Source organism: Myotis nattereri, assembly GCF_964212035.1.
Source record: "Myotis nattereri genome assembly, chromosome: 11".
Lineage (NCBI taxonomy): Eukaryota > Metazoa > Chordata > Mammalia > Chiroptera > Vespertilionidae > Myotis > Myotis nattereri.
The window spans coordinates 63,384,637-63,404,911 of NC_138086.1; the positions used below are offsets into that span (position 1 = coordinate 63,384,637).

Below are 20,275 nucleotides of genomic sequence, written 5' to 3' on the forward strand. Positions count from 1 at the left end.
AAACCCTAACTTAACTCTGGTGCCGTGTCACATATAGAAATTTTTTTATATTTGCAACCATAGTAAAACAAAGACTTATATTTTTGATTTTGGTTTTATATAATTAAATGCCATTTAACAAAGAAAAATCAACCAAAAAAATGAGTTCGCGTGTCACCTGACACGCGTGTCATAAGTTCGCCATCACTGGGTTAGGATATAGATATTAAGGCAAAATTCTCTTTCAGCACACCTAAATGTCAGTCCCCAGAGGAAAGGGGTGGGGACAGTTCTTACAGAAAGACCCTACATCTTTAGCAGCAGGCCTCCCTTGAGCATAAGAAAGCTTTGAAAGGGAAAATACCCGTTTTAATTGAATTCTGCTGGTATTTTGGTGCCTTTTCTCCGGCTAAATATTTCTACTTATTTGTCTTAAATTTCTCACTTGTTAAAAGGGGAAATATTGTATTTGCCATCCAATTTCAGGAATTTGGCAGTGAGGCAGTGCAGAGTGTGAGCTCATTCAAAAAAAAGATGTGGGTAATATGATGTCTTTTAAAATACGGGCCAGATAGCTTTCTTGTTTTCCCAAAGTATTGCTTCTGTTGGAATTTGTCATTATTTTCACGAAAAACAAGATACTGAGAACTGATCTCTGGGAAACTAGTTTGGTTCCATTTTGAGGAAATATTTTCATGGATACTTTCTGAGAAATAATCTGAAGTCATTTTGAAATTCTGTAAAATTGTGGGTGAGAAGAGTTCATTTGCCTCTTCTTTCTTTAAAAACCCAAGCAAGATTTGGGTTTTTAAAGAAATGTCTTATATACACAAAGAGTTTGAAGCATTTTGACATTTGTTAGGTTGTAGTTCTTTAATTAAAGCTAAGGACTGGTGTTCTGTAGGGTCCCAGCTTTAAGCCGTAGTTTCTTGTTTGAAGTTTAGTGATTAATCTGCTATTTGATCTGTGTTTCAGAATAACAACTAAGAAAAACAACAAATTTTATTGAACATATTCAGTGTATTTAAGATGTGATAACTCATAATGCCATGAGGTAAATAGCTCAATTATCCCATTTAAAGTTGAGGAAACTGAGGCACAGAGAGGCCAGGTAACTTGCCCTGGGTCACACAGCTAGTAAGTGATGGAGCTGGGATTCCACCATGGCAGACCATTTCCTGCACCCATGTACCCCATTTTACAATGTAATCGTGACCAATGGAAATAATTAGCTCTGTTGTCTTTCCATTTCACATTCTACCTGATTATCCTGACAGTTCACTTTCTTTACAAAAATGGCATTTTTAAAATTCCAGTTAGGCCTGGATGGTGTGGCTCCGTTGGGCATCATCCTGTGCACCAAGAGGTGGCTGATTCTATTCCAGTCAGGGCACATGCCCAGGTTGGGTGCTCCAACCCCAGTAGGGGGCCTGCAGGAGGCAGCCTATTGATGTTGCACTCTCACATCAATGTTTCTCTCTTCCCCCTCTCTTCTTCCTCTCTCTCTAAAAAATCAAAACTATTCTTTAAAAAAAACAACAAATTTCCAGTTAAGAGAAGAATGAGTAAATGAGCACTTCTCATTACAAACTGCCTTCTATTGAGAGTTAAGAGTTTGTGTCCCCTCCTTGGCATTCCAGCCTCCCAGGCAGAAACTAACTTCCTAGGTGAGGCCATAGCACTTCATGTAAGAAGGTGCAAAGGAAGCGCGGGGTTCTTTTCATTAGCAAATGCAAAGATCCTGGCAAGAAGCTCTCTCTAGCCTGTGTGTGAAATTATGTTGTATTTAAATGAGATAGAACTATGGGCCCCGCAGAATGTATTGGGTCCTTTTTCCCCAACTTCTCTAATCTTTTAGGAACACCTTCTTTTTGGGGTGTATTCACATTTCAAATGTCCTCTTGACATTCATAAGTGCTGTACTGGCTCTATTTTATTTAATATAGACAGCAGCCACCTACTCTGAGTCAGGTGCTGGATTAACCACAGTGAATGTATCAGTGAGCAGTGGAGAAAACCTTTATCATAATGGAACAGATAGTCTTGCTAGATTAAAAGCATCTCATTTTTATTTCAAGGCCTGGAATCTGAATTTTAGTTTCAAGAAATTTCCAGGTGGCCTGTCCACTCCTTAACCAGGTGAGGAAGGGGAGAGCCCCATGGCTAAGGCAGGTTCTCCCCAGGTCAGAAACCCTGGCCTCTGGCTCATCTGCTTCCTGCCCACCCTTCTTCCATTTTATTGCTTTGAAGCTTTTCTTATTCTGCTCCCCCTCCCCCAAGTCTTCTAGTTGTTATCTTTTTTTCTTTTCTTTTCTTTTCTTTTCTTTTTTTTTTTTTTTTTATCTGCTCAAGGTTTCTTAGATGTCTATTATCTGATTTAGGTGCTAACATTGATCATCTCATTTTCCGACCTAATTTTTTTCATCGTCTGCTTCTTCCCTTTGCCTGATCACACACGTGGCAGATCTGTGTGTTCTGAGAGGTTAATTGAGGTCCTAAATGTTGTGAAGACCTGGGAAAGGAGAGCAGTCTGCAGTGACCCTCCCAGACCTTCCAAACAAAAGCACTGGTCTTTAGCTCCTTAAAGATAGCTGGGCTCGTCCAAGGGCAAGGAGGGCCAGCAGACACAGCCCTGCTTCTCAGACACCCCTAGACTGGAAAACATCCTTAGCGGGGGGGGGGGGGGGGGGGGGGGACGAGGACATGAAAATGCTTGCTGTGGCACCTAGCATTCTGTTAAAGACAGTGAAAACACAGTCTGTCATCCTTGACATTTTAATTGAAAGAAAAGCTTACATAGATTTCAGCCGTAAGCATTATGTTTATACAAGTGTATAAAGAGGAATCATCTGCCACATTGGAAAACTCTCAATGCTACGGGACTCCGTTTAGTCATTGAACAATCCAGCATGAGCTCACACATCTTACCTTGTTCCATGCCTCAGTAATTTTTAGTAGAAATGCTTTACCTAGAGGCACATGGTTATTAAAGAGGAGGCTCGGCTTGCTCAGAGTCCGGAATGATTAGTTCACGGCAACAAGCCCGCACTGGAGAGGACTGTCGGGTCTTTGTTTTCTCAACTTCACTGCAATTTGCCGTCTTATTTCCAGAGTCCAACCCATGTGTTGTTTGGGACGTTTGTTGGTTTTTTTCTTTTTAAAGGAAGAAAACATAATTTCCCATGGATGAGTGACTTCTCATATTAGCAGTGTTGCAGAATTTTACTACTTCATTACAAAGTCCAGGGAGCAGGGTGATAGTAAAGGAAATGGACTGTGAATTTATTTTAGTATAAAAAAATCAATAATAACTTTGTTACGGGATCCATCAGGGTGTGGTGGAGGAAATGCTCTGTTGCAAAGTTGGATAGAAATCCTGCTTCTTTTTGTAACCCATCTGACCTTGGGCAGATGTAAATGTTTTGGAATTCAGCTTACTCCTGAGAAAATGGGAGTAATATGCCCTACCTACCACACTGCATTGTTGCAAGTCACATGAAGGTGAAGATATTTTGAAAAACATGAAATAGTTTATAAGTGCAGTATAAAAAGTTTTATGCAAGTGCAAGGTATTAAATAATTATTTCTATATACACAAGGGGAATTAATTAATGCAATTATTCTCTCACCACTCTTGCTTCAGTGATCTGACTATTCTGGACAAATGATTATTTCCTGGGCCAAGCTACACAATTGCTTCAGTCTAGTCCTTTGTATACCCTGTGATGGATAGACATAGATTTTTTTATTCCTTTCAGCTTTTGTAGTTTTAAAAGCCAAGGCAAAAAGCCTAGAAAACTCCATCGGTTTTGTAGGTGGGGATGGAGAAATTATTTACAGAATCTATGTAAAACAATAATTCAAAATCATTTAGAATCCAAGCATACAGCGTTCTCAAATAACCATTCTCCCCTTCAAGTATATGTTGTTAATTGGTCTGATTGGCATCATTAGGTAGTTATTATTTTAATCCCAAGAGAACCCAGTACCTTGAAAGCCTTAATTAATGAAGGAATACTTGATATTTTTAAACCGAGTAGATTTATGCATGTGTGGAAATTACTGACCTAATAAGAACATTGCATTGAATGAAACATACCATTCCCCAATTATTCTATACCACTGGGAGTTTCCCATAGTCTTGGAAAGAATGAAAACTTGTTTTAAATTTAATTACTTCAGCATCTCCATTCGAATTACCATTAAGTTGTTTAATTGATTTCTTTTTTTAAAAGAAAACATCAATGAAAACTTATAACCAGATTTCTATTAATATGTTGAGAATAAAATGGAAATGGTGACAGTATATATATTTTGCCCTTTGTTCATGAGGATGATATTGCCAATCAACATAATAAAAAATTTTAGTTGACTTTCCTATAATAGTTTTTGCTTTTCCTTAATTGTCTATAATGGCAGTATTATTCCCTCTGTGACCAGGGAAACAGACATATGGTAAAAGGCTACATACATGTATGTAATGCATATAGAGATATTTATATATGCACATCTATCTATCTGGATGGATATATAGGTCTGTAGGTAAAAGGGTGAGTGGATGGATGGATGAATAATTAGCTATCTGTAGGAATACTCTCAATGAATCTTTCTCATGAAACTGGGGAGTTCAGATTATTCTTATCTTTAAAGGAACTGAAAATTATTAAGCATGATATAGTTTTATACAGCTATTTTATTTTCAGTAAATGTCTCAAATGAAACATTAAGACGAGAATATAAATGAGCACTGTCTGTTGATTGAGCCACAATGGTACACCTCTCTGATTCCATGTAGCTACCTCTGAATGAGATAAGACTTGGGGAAGTTACACCTGCTGGAGAATTCCGGAGCACTTGAAACCCAGAGTTTCCAGGAACTAGAAAAGCTGACGGGCCTTCAGAGGCCTCCTAGGCCTTACTGTTAATCCATACTCCAGAGGTCCCCAGGGCACATGGCAAGGAATAGCCAAGCACTCCATGTGCTTTTCTGAAAACACCCATCTCGTTGTTACAAACTACTTACATGTAACTACTCACACACATTCTATTTTTAAAAACTGGGTGTAATCTCTGTATATCTACACAAACAGTGTAAAGACTTTATATTCTTTTCTATTTTCATTTATACAACTTCCTAAACATATCAATATAGACTAATTTATGACTCATCCTTTTATAATGTGTGAGATGCTGATAGCTCACTGTGTTTCCAAAGGAGCTATCAGGCAAAAGTGGATTTTCTTTGGAATTCTGACAGCCTTGCAAAGACAGAGCGTGTTGGCCTCTTCCCCATTTCAGTCTCCCAGTTCTCCACGAGTCACCCACGAGGTGAATGAGCCCCAGAGAGGAGGCATCACGCTGCTCGGAGGGTCTCCGGACAGGGCTCGTTCCCTGAAGCGCAGTCCTGCACAGACCGTCTGTGGCCTACACAGACCGTCTCTGTCTGCAAGTTTAACATGAGGACTTTTTATTTTTTTAAAACAAATGTATTCATTTTGTTAGCAATAGTTTCTATCGTGGCATTCAGGATAAGGTGGTTTAACATACCCGTTCAGAGGTCCTGAGGCGGGTTTGTTTACTTGTTTGTTGTTAAGTCTTTGACTTCATGGTCTGACATTTATACAACTCCCCAGAGCAAGGGCATCAGGCAGGTCACTTGTTTGCCATTTTTAATAAACACAAATAATTCCCTTTTTACCCTCAGCCCCATATTCCCTGGCTCATTAATTTAAGGCCCTTAAAATATTTTCTGGCAAATTAAATCAAAAGCTCAAACTGTGTTCTCCCCCGAGGAAAGTGTGCTTGCCCAAGTCCTGCAGGTCAGGTCAAAATCAGTTTCTGTCAAACAGCCTCACACCTCGAGTTATTATGAAACGAGGAGTTGGAAATTGGGGGCTGGGCTCCAGACTTGTCCCACTACAGTGGCCTGAACACAACCCGACTGCTTTCATTTGTGTCCTGGATTTTGTTTTTTGTTCCACTCACAGTGGAGAACAGTGAAAAAGTCAAAATAGATTTCTATTGGGAATTCATGAATGAAGCTGGCTCTGCAAATCCAGACAGTGCAAATGTATCCAGAGCCAAGCCAGGAGGGCTTCCAGGCAGAGGTGTATGAGCGTGTGGATAAAACACATGCACACACATCTCTGGTTTTAAAGTCCTCCAGAGGATAGAGACTTCCTAGTCACTGCAGGATTTTACCACTGAGTCTCCATGATAAGATGCAGGGGTTAGAAGATTTATCAACTTGTTGTCTATTGAACATCAGTTAGATAACAGAGGTCAGGAAATGAAGTAGAATTTGATGTATTAACTAGGAAGCAGCAAAGGAAGCCAGACTTGTGTTTTATTTGTTATTATTTCCCTAATATCCTCAATTATGTGGCTCCCACCAGAAGATTTGATCTGCTTTGCATATAATGGTGTTGCCCCCGCTGGTTCTGGTCCCGGGGAAACTGGCAGTGAATCCCCTGCCCAGGGCATCAGGAATAATATCTGCTTCTCTCGTTCCTTGTCCCCAGGCCTGTTCCAGGCTCTCTATCTTCTCTGCTACACATCCACAACAGACAGAGACAGCCCATGCCAGCCTCCATGCCCGGGACCCTGCCCAACCCTACGATGCCGGGATCTTCTGCTGTCCTGATGCCAGTAAGTGCTCCTCACTTCCTCCCAGCCTTGCCCCATTTGAAAAGGAAGGGAAACTGAGCTTCTGGCTGCCTGGGGAGAAAGTGGCCGCTGGATAGAGAGCTGAGCTGTGTGCAAGTGGCTTTGAGGGCCTGCTTGTCCATCCCAAGCATCTTGCTGGCTTTCCTGTTCCTCAGTGCTTCCCTGGTGAGGCCAGGCTCACCTCCCTACTGGTGACAAGTGAACTTGCCACAGCCAGGGAACGAGACTTGTTCAGAGACATGTTTTATGACTACTCCAAAGTCTACACTTGGGCTATTTACAGAGTGTCCTTAAACTGACAGTGAGTGGTCTGGCCAGGGCTCAGAGTAATAATAATGCCAATAATAACGATGGTACTACATATAATTCTAACATGTAGTCATGAATGCCATGCTCTCTTAATTATTCTCACAGCATTTGTTGAGTGCTTCTCATGTGCTAGTTATCTCTAGGCACTTTATCAACACATGAAACAATCCTAGGAGGTAGGTACTAATACTTCCCCATTTTTTGAATGAGTGAAGGTACCTTGCTTGTCTGAGAAACCGAGCAGCTGAGTTTTGAACCCAGGCATTCTTGCTCCAGAGCTCACTCTGAACATCTACATGATATGTATGTTCCCTCCTTTCTCACAACAATCCTATGAGGTATGCACTGTTCTTATCCCCATTTTACAGATGAGGAAACTGAGTAACTTGGCTAAGGTCACAGAGCCAGTAGGTGATGGAGTTAGGATTGAAATTCAGGTGGTCTGACTCCCACGTCTACACTCATCACCATTATATTTTCCTGCTCCTCTTTGAAAACAACAGATGGACATAGGTGGGAGACACAGATTATTCCAGAGCGAACCATGCTCTCCTTCCGTGGGATCCCCTGCATGTACTTCTTCATCCTCCCTGGCATTCTGCATTGGTGGACATTTGGTGGCTGGTGTTAGTCACAGGGCCACAGGATTCTCAAAAACCCTAGAGTGGTGTGACAATTCTATTAAAGTCCTCCCACACCGGTATCAGCAGTGCCTTGCAGAGTATTTTAAAGAATTGTCTACCTTTGTTATTTCATTTTGCTATCACAGCAATCCTGTGGGAATGTTGACACTCACTTTACAAATGTAAAGCTAATTGCCCAATGTCACGCAGCTTGTGAATGAAGAGTTGTGACTGGAACCCAAATCTAAACTCACACTGAGCAGCTCGGCTCTGGCAGGTTGAGCAGTTTGCTCATTTATCCGAGTGGGAAGGGAATGAGGAGGGCCTGGGGGCCTGTTGCCCCAGTTTAGAGAAAGGGACTTGCCCACTGCATATATCGGGTAGTTCAGGCTAGAAACAGTCTTTGCAAAATTGGGTCAGATGACCTGGCTGACTTCACCTACGTTCCTCAATGTAAACATCTTTCGATGAAGCAAAACAGCACCATCAATGTCATTAACCGAGGTTTTATTCAACCCAACTAATTGCATGAAGACATCCACCATATGCCGTCTCCATTTAGGCTCTAAATTCCTCTCAACAAGGAATTAGTCTCCTCTCAGAAAGTTGATGCGTTGTTCAAAAAATATCACTGAGTGACCTTTCTTCCATTTGACTCAAGTGTGTACCAGTCTCAGGGACATATGTGGGACACTTGGGTTAAAGGGCCCAGAAAAAAGGTACCTAGCACCTGTTTCCTGCCTCTCTTTGTTGTGCCACATCACTTCATTGTACAACTTGACCTCCTGGTGATGCTTCAGAATAGAAATGAAGAATCATGTGCATGGTGCAGAGCCAGTGTAGATAGAAATCAGGGATGCTTCCTGCACAGGAGCTCCCAACCCCGTGTCAGGGACAGGTAGCAGCTGCCACGACAATAGTGTCAGTCCAGAGCAGTGATGCTCAGCCAGGGGTGATTTGGCTCCCTGAGAACATTGGGCAGCATCTGGAAATACTGTTGATTGTCACAACTGGGGCGGGGGGCGGGGGGAGTGACTGGCATCTAGTGGGTGGAGGCCAGGGATGCTGTTAAATATTCTGCAATGCACAGAACAGCCACCACAACAAGTAATTATTTTGCTCAAATTGTAAATAGTGCTGAGGTTGAGAAACTGAGGTCGAAAGTGACATAGATGTAACTAATGGAAATATAAAAGCTCTAAAAAGCATATCCTAAAAGTTACAGGACCTAGAAATCTGGGTCTTGTCTTCCATATTATCAAGTTACCAGCTCTGATGCTATAATGCTGGCATTTTGAGCATCATCTTCTAGAGTTCCTGCCACAGAAAACCATGATTTCCGGGTATAAAAGAGGTCTGTGTCTGCAGGTGCAAGTGAGACTTTTAACTGATTGGTAGCTTATGCTATTATGCCACACATTTCACAGAGCCTTGGGTCTGAAACAAAATGATGTATTTGTTCATTCACTCATTCCACAAACTTTTGTTGAGCACTTTCTATGGGCCAACTACCATGGTAGACTCTAGGATGGGGTGAGGAACAAGGCAGGCATTGCCTTTAAGGAGCTCACTGGGTTGTGATATTCTATCTTCAAAGTTACATGCTTAAATAATTTGGGAATATGAACATCCATTTATTATTACAAAAGCCCCCTGAAGTGCAGGTATCTTAGCTTCCGTTCTCCAGTGTATTTACAGGAAGAAAAAAAAAAGTAAGCCCTAACCGGTTTGTCTCAGTGGATAGAGCATCGGCCTGCGGACTGAAAGGTCCCAGGTTCGATTCCAGTCAAGGGCATGTACCTGGGTTGCGGGCACATCCCCAGTAGGAGGTGTGCAGGAGGCAGCTGATCGATGTTTCTCTCTCACTGATGTTTCTAACTCTCTATCCCTCTCCCTTCCTCTCTGTAAAAAAAAATCAATAAAATATATATATTTTTAAAAAGGTGAATTCTTTAACCTGGATGTTTTACAGACAATGCAAAGCCTCCCCCATCTTCTGACCCCTTGTTCTAGCTAACTCCTCAAAGCCACAGGCTCGGTGCAGAGCCTTATAAGTGAGCACCGAAGAGCTGTTTTGAAGAGACTGCTCCTGACCCTATAATCATTTAGAGGGAAATATGCAATTCTTATTCAGATAGAGAAGTCAGCCTGTTTTCAAAATTCTGTTGAATTTGTGAGTCACGGGGTAGAAATAGTCATAGACTATAATTTTCTGAAAAGTGGGAAGCCCGGTGGATTGGGGGTCCAGATGCTGAAACCGGCTGCTCTGAGGTTTGGAGTGCATGAGGGCTAGCAGTGTGGGACGTCTGACAGTCACCTGTACGTTCCAAAGCTCTCCGGGGAAAACTGACGGCAGAAACTGAGTCGGGCTTGATTTCTCTCTAGGAGAAGGTCACCTGCTGGAAAAAGGGTGAAATGCTACTTGACTGTCCTGTTCCCCGGCCTCTGGAAGTGGGAGTTATCAGTCATAAGCATTTTCCAGAACAGTCTTCATGATGTAAGGATTAGAGAACACACACACACACACACACACACACGAATTAGAGTACACAAATGTAGTTAATGGCACTGAACTGTACACTTTAAAATTGTTAAAATGGACATTCTTACGTTATGTATATTTTACCATGATTTTTAAAAATTACCTTTTTAAAATCTTTTTTTAAAATATATTTCTATTAATTTTTTTTTTTTTAGAGAGAGAGAGAGAGGAAGAGAGAAGGAGAGAGAGAGAGAAGCATTGATGAGAGAGAACATCTATTGGCTGCCTCCTGAACACCCCTCACCAGGGATAGAGCCCGCAACCCAGGCATGTGCCCTCACCAGGAATTGAACCACAACCTCTTGATGCATGGGTCGACACTCAACCACTGAGCCACACCAGCTGGGATAAAAAAATAACTTGGGGTGATATGAGTTTAAATATTTTATTTTACTGAATTGGTAAAGCCTCAAAAGGTTTTGCAGGTGTGCTCTAGAACATCTAGGAAATTCTTTCAATAGCTCCTTTTGGAACAATTGGACATCTCCACACACTGTTGATACAGATGAACTAATTCAGGCTAAGGTAAGGCTGGTGGTGTTGCAGTGAGGGGTGTGTCAACCAGGCATCCAGGAGAAGCTGAGCAGCACCTCTGCTAATCCACACATCAGTGTCATAGCCACGCCCTGCCCCAGGAGTGGGCACAACAGGAATTGCAGTCACAGAACCTCAACAATGGAAAGGGCATTAAAGGGTCATTTAGTTCAACTATTGCTCTCAACTCTCCTCTGTGAGCTTTCCTTCAGTGAGAAGGAGCTCTGTATTTCGCAAAGACTACCTAGGCTAACTTTGAGCAGAAACCTGGTTCCCTAAAATTTCCGACCATTGTTTTCATTTCCATCTTTTAACAAATGGAAAACTCTTGCATTGAAAAATCCCCCTAGGAACGTCTCATTATTTTCTATGATTTCAGTATAAAGTAGAGGTTGAGGCAAAACTAGGTTTACAGTTCTTTGTATGGAAAATAATGCAATAATTAATAAATAATACAAGAATAAACTTTTTTTAGGTACTCACAACTGTAAATCTACTTTTGCCCAAACCTGTATATTTGCTTTATTTTGGTTCTCTGAAAGGGGCTAATTTTCTGCTAAACAGAAAATATTCATCAGGCACATTCTCCCATGACTGAAATAGAGATCTTGCTATATTTACTTTTTAGCAGGAACACCCTGGAGACAAAAATGCCAGAATTCGATGCAGCTCTTTGAATGATATTGATGCTACACACCATAGCGGGTTAGCAGGACAATGTGGGATCGGTGGATCATGTCATCAAAACCCTCCACTGCCTTCTTCTCCTACCCACAGGCCCGGTCCCACCCTGAGGCCTGAGACTGCAGCTGTGTAGTCATGAGGAGGTTAACAGGGAGGAAGACATGTGCTGGAGGCAGAGGATCAAATACCTGGCTGGGTCCTTTCAGTTGTGTTTATGAGGAAGAACAACAGGCAGACCCACCAGAGATGCTTTCAAAATTAATTTTATTTTTTCTTATTGCTAAAATGATTCATGTTTCTGTATGAAATTTAGGGATGGGGGAAAAAGCCACAGATAACCTGAGATAACCATTTGGTATATTATATATCCTTCTAGCATTTTTCTGTGCATATGTTATTCTTCATAGCTATAAAAATCAGTATAATTCGTGGCAGTTGGAGGGTTTGCAAAAGTGAAAATATTCCACACTTTTGTTTGGAAATGATCTACATGACAAGGTAGTTCTGTTTGGCTTGGGGCATCTTCTATAGAAGGTGTAGCTTGGGGTGATTCTTTGATGTGGTTGGGTTCAAGGCTCAGGAGTGCATTGCTTACCCTTCACCAAACCACAGACTTTCTCCACAGTTATTCAAAGAAACTAGACACGATTCATTTGAAAGAAAAATGCAGCTTTGTCTAAGGCCTAGACAGCCTCCTCAGCCTCTTGACTCTGTTGCTTTCCTTTGTCTTAGATGGAGAGACAAATGTCAGTGAACTCCAACCTCCTGGGAATGCAGGGTCCAAATCTCAGCAACCCCTGTGCTTCTCCCCAAGTCCAGCCGATGCATTCAGAAGCCAAAATGGTAAATAACACGTATAATCACCCTTTTGTTATTGCATGATGTTTTTCTTTTGATTCCTACTCTGGCTTCCACATTTCAGTCAAGTCAAGTAGACGGCTCCGTCTTTGTTGTGGTGAATAGGTCTTTCTGTGCAAAGGTTGTGTGCAGAGCTTGGCTCTTTCTTGGAGGGTGTTTGTTACTGAACCTGGAAGTAGATGATCATGTAATGAGCATTGGATCAGCGCGTGGCCTTAGTGAAAGAGATATGGAGAAGTTTGGGGGGATCCATAGCAGTTAAGTGGGATACACCTAAGTATGTGTGTATTTACTCATAACCTGAAATTAAAACTAATCCCGTGTTTCTCTTCTTCAAGGTGGTCACAGTTTCAGTGCCTCCCGCCCTGTTCCCATACCCATTTATACATGCATGTTATTTCTAAGCACACACTATGATGGGGATATTTTGCGTTTTTTGTTCTAGTTGTCAGATGTTACGTTGATTGGAGAGGATCGGTGCAGAGTAACTGAAGCACATGATTTCAGGTGACAGCCTTCAGTGACTTTTAACATATGAGACTTATGTGCAGTAAGGTCAGTCTTCCCAATCCCAGTGCTAGATTCATGCATTTATGTTCTAAATATTAATAAAAAGCAACGCATGTTCAACTTGGCAATATAAAGTAAATTTGCTGGTTTTGTCTAGTGAAGTTGCTTGAAGTAGGTCATTCAACCCTTGTTCAAATTCTAACACCACAATTAGTAAGCTATCCGATGACAATAAAAGGTTTGACTATCTCTTGCTAATGGGTCCTTTTGTGAGAAGTTGGAGATTTATTTGGTTTGCTGACTGACAGCGTTAGGGACCTTGTTTGATGGCTGGTATGAGGATGTTCTTGACAGTTCTGAAAATTAGCTATCAAAACCCAGTGAGTTCATTTTCAATGGCAGCAAGTTTTTTGGTTTTTTTTAAATGTCTTCTTCGGTCATTTTCTCTTGGAAACTTCACTCATTTGACTTGCAGCTTCTTGACCCAAGGAAGCGCTGGAACTCCCACTGTTGGCTACCTCCGGCAAATAAAATCTGTGGTCAAGAAGTTCTCTTTGCTGTGCCACAGTCCATGTGACATGCCAAATGGCACCGGCATCTTCAGCAAAGCTCGTTAAATCTTTTTGGAATCGGCAAATATTTTTTCAACTCAAGCCCTGCAGAGCCAAACCAAATACTTGCTGGCAGAGTATAGTTCAAACTGGCATCAGTTTTGGAGACCAGAGTAATGCCATTTACTTTTTTTTTTTAAGGAAAATAAAAAATGAACTGTGAAGGTACTTAAGAAAAAGTTAAGTTATTCATGTGTATGAAGATGTGTTCTGGGTCTGAGCATCCTACGCCCCTCCCGCAGCTGGATTATTTCTGAATCTTCTTGTTTGGTTCAGGTCTGAATCCTTTTTGAGGGACCTCCCAGACAAACTTGAGGTGGATTCTCAAACATAAGTCCAAACCAAATTTCCCTGCCAATTGATTTTCACTGGGTTTTATGCTACCACTTGACTCAAAGTGTCCTGCCCTTTTCCTTGCTGGCAAAGAAGTAAAATGCTTCCAAAGGGAGTACAGGCTTGTGATTACTTATGCATATGAAATAAAAGCATATGGTATGGCAAATTAATAGTGAATAGTATCAGCTGGCGACAAAGGGAATTGGTCTGTACTTATAAAAATAGTGTTACCCCACAAATGTTTGTACAGTTTAATTTACTGAGCAAGCGCACTCCTCTGGTGATTCACATTCTAAGTGAATAAATATTTCCAGATCCATGATATTTAGGCAAATGAATTCTATGATGGAGTTGGGGGTTTAGGGAACACAGCTATTCTCTCTACCCCAAGTTCCATGCCTAATCCCATTATTGCCAATATGTTAACCCAGGGGGAAATGGTAGCATTCGCCACTTTTATATTGGAAGAATAGCATTTACTTAGTAGCTTGCAAAAGTGTTAAGTAAGTGGCTTCTAATATATTACTCAGCATCTCTATTCTTATTCTGCCTGCATTATTCACTGGTGAAACCAGTGCTTGCCATCTACTAACATTACAGTATTTTCTAGCAGCTTTGGTTACTTAGATGAAAGCTTTTATGGAAAACAAAGTAGTGAAGAAGAAAAAATCGATGATTTTCATGTCAGCCAGAGCCTCCCCAGGTTTCTCAGAACTATAGGCTTTGTTGTTCTATGCCTAATTTTCTTCCTGTGTAAGACTGGAATGAATTCCAGATTTCAACTAAGACTCTTGTTTCACTGTTTTCAAGGACTTTTCCAAAGGTCACACATGGGCTATTTTGATGAATGCACTCTGGGGGGTGGGGGGTGTTTTCGGAGCACAGGAGAGAAACCAGAGAGGCGTCTCCCACACCCAACACTACAGATCTATTCTGCTGGGGACAGTGGTGTTCATTTCACACTCCTTGTTGGCCACTGACAAAAGCCATCATCCTGAATCTCTGGTGAAACTTGGAGGTCCTGGAGATAGACAAGAGCTTAAGACGGCTTTGTTTTAAATGCACAAGTTTGCTAGAAGCTATCTGGCTAGTGATTGCTTAATAGAATACAGCCACTCTCCTTGCCCCAAATCGGTCATTTCCATTGTGGGAGAGCAAAATCGGTGTCCCCAGGAATCTGGAAATCCTAAATCAAGAAACATACATGTCCTTCTTTTGACTAATGTATATTAGTACCAAGCAGTGACTTCAGTGTACTGTAGCCACATCTGTGCTGGTCATATCATAATTCTAGCAGATTATAATTTAGTTTTATGGATTGTTGTTCAGAAGAATTAAGCCAACTGACATATGGCTTCATAATTACACAAGTGGATACATGCATATTGGACTTTGTTTGGGGGTCAGAGCAAACTCAAATTTGTGAGAGCCTTCTATCTTTCCAACCACCCAAAACAGCAGGTTCTTCCTCCCAGGTTCCTGGGATCAGTGAGTGTCTGCTGGAAAGGAAATTCACATGATACCTCGTGGACATTTTGAACACCCAAAGAGGAAAGTGAGGGAGAGAGGGAGGTACACACAGAGAAATGAAAAAGGAAAAGAAGGAAACATGGGTGCTATCCCCATTTTACAGATGGGCCAGCTGAGGCTCCATGCAGTTAAAAAACTAGCCCACAACACATCACTTAGTAAAGGCTAATGTCTCGGACTCTAATGGCAAAGCTTTTCAACACATTTATCCTTTAGACAAAAATGTCATACAGCTTCCAGATATCAGTAACCAACAGATTAAATCACATTCTTTAGGGTTAATTTATATTTATATACAAACTAGAGGCCCGGTGCATGAAAATTCGTGCACTGAAGGGGGTCCCTCAGCCCAGCTTGCCCCCTCTCACAATCTGGGAGCCCTCAGGGGATGTCCTACTGATGGCTTAGGCCCCCTCCCCACAGGGAACGGGCCTAAGCCACAGTCTGGCCTCCCTCTGTGGGAGGCAACCAGGCAATCAGGGGAAGGCGCTGCCCCCATCACCCTGCTGCTGCCGCCACTGCTGGCTGCTGCGGCTGCCGGCCCCCCTTGGCCCTCGCAGCTACTGTGGCTTTGTCTGGAAGGACGTCTGAAAGACATCCGATCTATCGAGTCTAATTAGCATATTACACTTTTATTAGTATAGATGGGAGACAAGGATGGCAAGGATAGTGCAGGCTAGCAGATAACCTGGAAAGGATGAGGAGCAGTTGGTGATGTGGAACTTGCCCCTTGGTTAAAACAGAGCTCTGTGGCCTCACTGACTGGTCTAGCTTTTCTGCTTCTTTCTCCAAACACGTTTTTGTTTGTTTGTTAATCCTCACCTGAGGATATTTTTTCCATTGATTTTAAAGAGAGTGAAAGGTAGGGGATTAGACAAAGAAAAACATGAATATGAGAGAGACCCATCAATTGGTTGCCTCCCGCATGCACCCCTACCAGGGCCAGGGATCAAGTCTGCAACTGAGGTATATGCCGTTAACCCGAATCAAACCTGTGACTCTTCAGTCCTAGGGCTGACACTCTATCCACTGAGCCAAACTGGCCAGGGCACCAAACACATTTTATCTTGATGTTTCTTGTTTTCCACTTGACTGATTAGAAATTCTTTGAAGGTAATTCCTGCATCATGTAAGCTCCATGTACTGAGAAAGGCCCCATGAATGAAAACTGAACTTAATTGAGTTGAGTTGGATTTAAATTATGGGAAAGAACCAAACCCTAAACATGGAAATAGGGTAGGATAGAGTGGGTAGGGAGCAAGGGTGGAACTGAGAAGGAGAGAGTCAAAGTAGATGAACGCTAAGTTAACTAATTAGTAGGTAAAGAGTAGCTGACACCCAGCTTGCGTGGGTCAGTGGTTGAGCATTGATCTATGAACCAGGAGGTCATGATTCTATTCCCGGTCAGGGTACATGCCTAAGTTGTGGGCTCGATCCCCTTAGGCAGCAGATCGAGGATTCTCTCTTATCATTGATGTTTCTGTCTCTTTCTTTTCCTCCTGAAATCAATAAAAAAATATGTTTAAAAAGAGTGACTACATTTGTTTTCTTTGAAAGATATCTAGAAACAGCATATTATTTCCTTGAGAGAAAAGCAATATGTCTGTTTCTTAAAAAATAGAAGTTGAAATATCATTGCCCTCCTAGGAACTGAGAGCAATCAATGTGCTGTTTCTTCCATTGTGATGGACTGGTTGTGCTGTATTTTGGTCATCAACTGTCAATACTTCATTCACAGCTAGGTTTACAGTTCATTGAATGCATACATAAATATATGTATTAATGACTAAATGAAAGAAACCCAAAAGATTGGAGAGTCAGGGATTTTTTTTTAAATCTTCTTTTATTCTTAATTGTTTAATGTATTACATAAGTCTCCTTTTTCCCCCATCGACCTCTCCCCGGCCACCCCCAACCCCCAGCACATTCCCTCATCTCTCCCCCGCTCCCATCTGTGTCCGTTGGTTATGCTCATATGCATGCATATAAGTCCTTTGGTTGATCTCTTACCCCCTCACCCTCCACTTTCCCTCATAGGTTGCACAGTGTATTCAAGAGTCAGGGATTTTTAAAGATGGAGGTTACTTAGTAAAGACCTTGCTCAAATTCTTCATTTTACAAGTGAGGACACCAAAGCATGGTAAAGACTTAGGGAGATCAGGTCATCATTTAAACACAAGGCTGAGCTCCCAACTCAGATCTTCATTCTTCTACCCAGATTTGTACTTTTCCCAAATCAGCTGTACTGATAAATTATTGACAGCACTTTTTTTCTTGGCTCTGGTTTCCTCCTGGCAGATTGGCAGACAAGAACTGGGGTGGTAGAGTGAGCAATCATGGTTAAATCTCCACTTTGTTTTGAATGTCAACCTGGGTGTGTTTGTGTTTGCCTTTCCCCTCCCTAATTATCGGGCTGGATAACTGTTTGCCGACAGTGCCCCGTGGCCACCCACTGTCCCACAGATAAATCACAGAGAAGCCAGGCTCCACATGGAGTTGCCTGGAAAGCTTATACACATGAAAAGACAGTCTCCAGGTAACATCTCTCTGGCGCGCTTGAGAAATGCACTTCTTCAATTTGCCTGTTTGCTTTAAGCATCTCAGCTTCACTTCCTAAAAGTGCAGGAATAAAAAAAAGAGGTGAATGAATAGGCTGTCTGCTTCTCAGAAGCTTGTGGTGAGGCAGGAAATGCTGTGGACTTTAAAGAAGCTGTCGTTAACGTTTGCATTGTGCCAGCAGCCATGTGTCCCTAGAGCCAGTGATCAAAACACAATGACAGGCTGACCCGAGGTGACCACTTTGTTCCAGAATTTTCCTACCTCACTGCTGTGAAAAACCACTGTCCAATATGCAGATAAGTAGGGATTATGGAAGATTCCATGGCAATAGCAACAAAAATCTATGTTCTCAATAATATATACGATGGGTTTCATTTTTAAAGGCAACTTCCCTTCTTAAAACACCATGGCAGGAAATAGTAATTGTTAATATTAATCAAATACTTGCATAGGTGGCAGAAACTGTGTAAAGCACCTTGCAATATATTATCTTACTTAATCCTCAACAAGCCAGTGACAGAGACACTATTCTTAATCTCATTTTACAAATGAATAAGCTGAGAGGTTGGGTAATTTGGGAAGAAAATAGAAGCTGATGAAATATAGTGCTGCACCGTGACCCCAGGCACAGGGCCCTTGGCCCTGGCCCTAAACCACAATGTTTGTCAGCAATGGGGAGGATCATCCTATGAGTTTATATTAGTAGAGCACTTTCCAAATCGCAAAGCACTTGCACATGCATTGTCTCATTGGAGCCTCACAGCAGCCCAGGAAGGTTGCTCATTTTAAAGACACAGAGAGGTTAGGTGCCTTTTCCAGCATCATCCAGTGGCATAACCAGGCCCTGAGCTCAAGTCTTCTTTGATTGCCCCTCCCCTGTTTTTATATCATGCTGTCCCCGGCGTCCCCATGGTAATTTACTTTGAATAAAAGCAGGTTCTGAGCCTCAAATTAATAGCCCAGGCCCAGCCATCTATGAGCTTGTGCCTATTAGATTCTCTAGTCCTTACAGTTAAACACAGGACAGAGGCCGATCCATATTTCTGTCTGGCCAAGACAAGTGCTGAGTTTGAGCTTAGCTATTGAGGAAAGAAAGCCACAACACTTCTCAGAACCTTGCGTATGCCATTGCCACTTGGCCCATTTAAACTGTAGAATGTTTGATGTAGAATTATGCTGTGCCACTTTTTAATAAAATGTAAATGGTTATCTTATGAGATCATTAACCAGAGGTAGAAGCTATTTGTTTATATTTCTATAGGACAGAATCAATTTCTACAGAATTTATATTCCACGTGTGTATCAGAACCCCAAATACACAGGATTATATATTTAATATATATTTTTTGAAAATGAGAATTTAAGATTATCAATTGCCCAAGAATCACCAAATTCCAAAGGTGATTAATAGGCAGGAAAGAAATGTGGGGATTATTTTAGCAAAATCTTTTCCTTTGAGATACAAAGGCCTGAAGCTCAAGTTAATAATGTCTCCAAGGTCACGTGGTTAATTAACAGAAGAAGTGGAATTAGAACCCAGATTCTGGGTTTCAAGTTTATGGAACTTCACTCTCCATGTGCTAGTTAGAAGTTGATCAGAAGGTCATCTGTTAGTTGCTGTGATAGTGGGCTTTCTAAAGGAGGTGCTTCCGGAAGCATTTTTCTGCAGTTTGATTATTGAGGCACAAAGTACCTGGGGTAGAAGTGGCTCAATCAGCTTTTCCCCCCTTGACATCAGCTGGGAATTGAAACTATCATGATTGCCCAAAGAAATGGACCCAATTTTCTATCATTTTTCCTGAGACTCGGGTGTGTTGACATGAGACTACTAAGCTAGTCTTATTCATCATCCAGAGTGTGGGTCCATGCTGACCATTTTATCTCTGGGCACCTGGCACAAGCTGCCTTGATTTTGCCTGCCACCAGGCAAAACTAAACTTCGCATGTCTCATCGCTGGTTATTTGGGGGCAGCATGGGTCTTACATGGGCTTTTGGAGATCTGTGCTTGGCTGTGTGGAGTGGTGACTGGCCCGCTACTCACACACACCCGGTATTGACATGTCCCTTGCCATTGGGGGTCTTTCTCTTGGCTGTTCCCGCTCCACCCACATCAGCAGCTCCTCATATGCACATTTAGACATTCTCCAAGGACTCATTGTCTTCCCAGTTTTATTCCTTTCTCTTTCAGCCAGTATCCGCCCTGTTTTGGTAACCATGGCAACAGGTGAAATACAATCCCAATATTTGCTCACTGCCTCTGTCATCCAGCCCAGCACGCGCATTGCCGTGTCTTGTTTTTGTGTTTGTTTAATGTTCCCAAGCCTGAAGTCAGATGCATTTGGGCAAGGACACTGCACACGGTCTGGTTCGGAACAGCCCGTCAGACAGTTTTCAGGCGCGTCTCCTCCGTGTGTTTATGTACGTGTGTGCGTGTGTGTGTCCCTGTCTGCTTTGGAACACTGTGCAAATAAGTTCAGCTTGTGTCCGAAAAGGCGGGAGGCAGGTGGGGGGAGAGAAACTTCACAAATCTAGT

General features: G+C 42.0%; 1 protein-coding gene across 2 annotated transcripts in view; it reads left to right on the plus strand.

Annotated features, from left to right (window-relative positions):
- CREB5 (cAMP responsive element binding protein 5) overlaps positions 1 to 20,275 on the plus strand; it is a gene marked incomplete at its 5' end in the record, with an annotated part of 325,398 nt that overhangs the window by 221,780 nt on the left and 83,343 nt on the right. For both annotated transcript variants that reach the window (XM_081102754.1, XM_081102753.1), the window contains 2 exons: positions 6,501 to 6,627; positions 12,070 to 12,180. In XM_081102754.1, the coding sequence (XP_080958880.1) occupies positions 6,501 to 6,627; positions 12,070 to 12,180 (238 nt within the window). The remainder of the gene's footprint in view (positions 1 to 6,500; positions 6,628 to 12,069; positions 12,181 to 20,275) is intronic.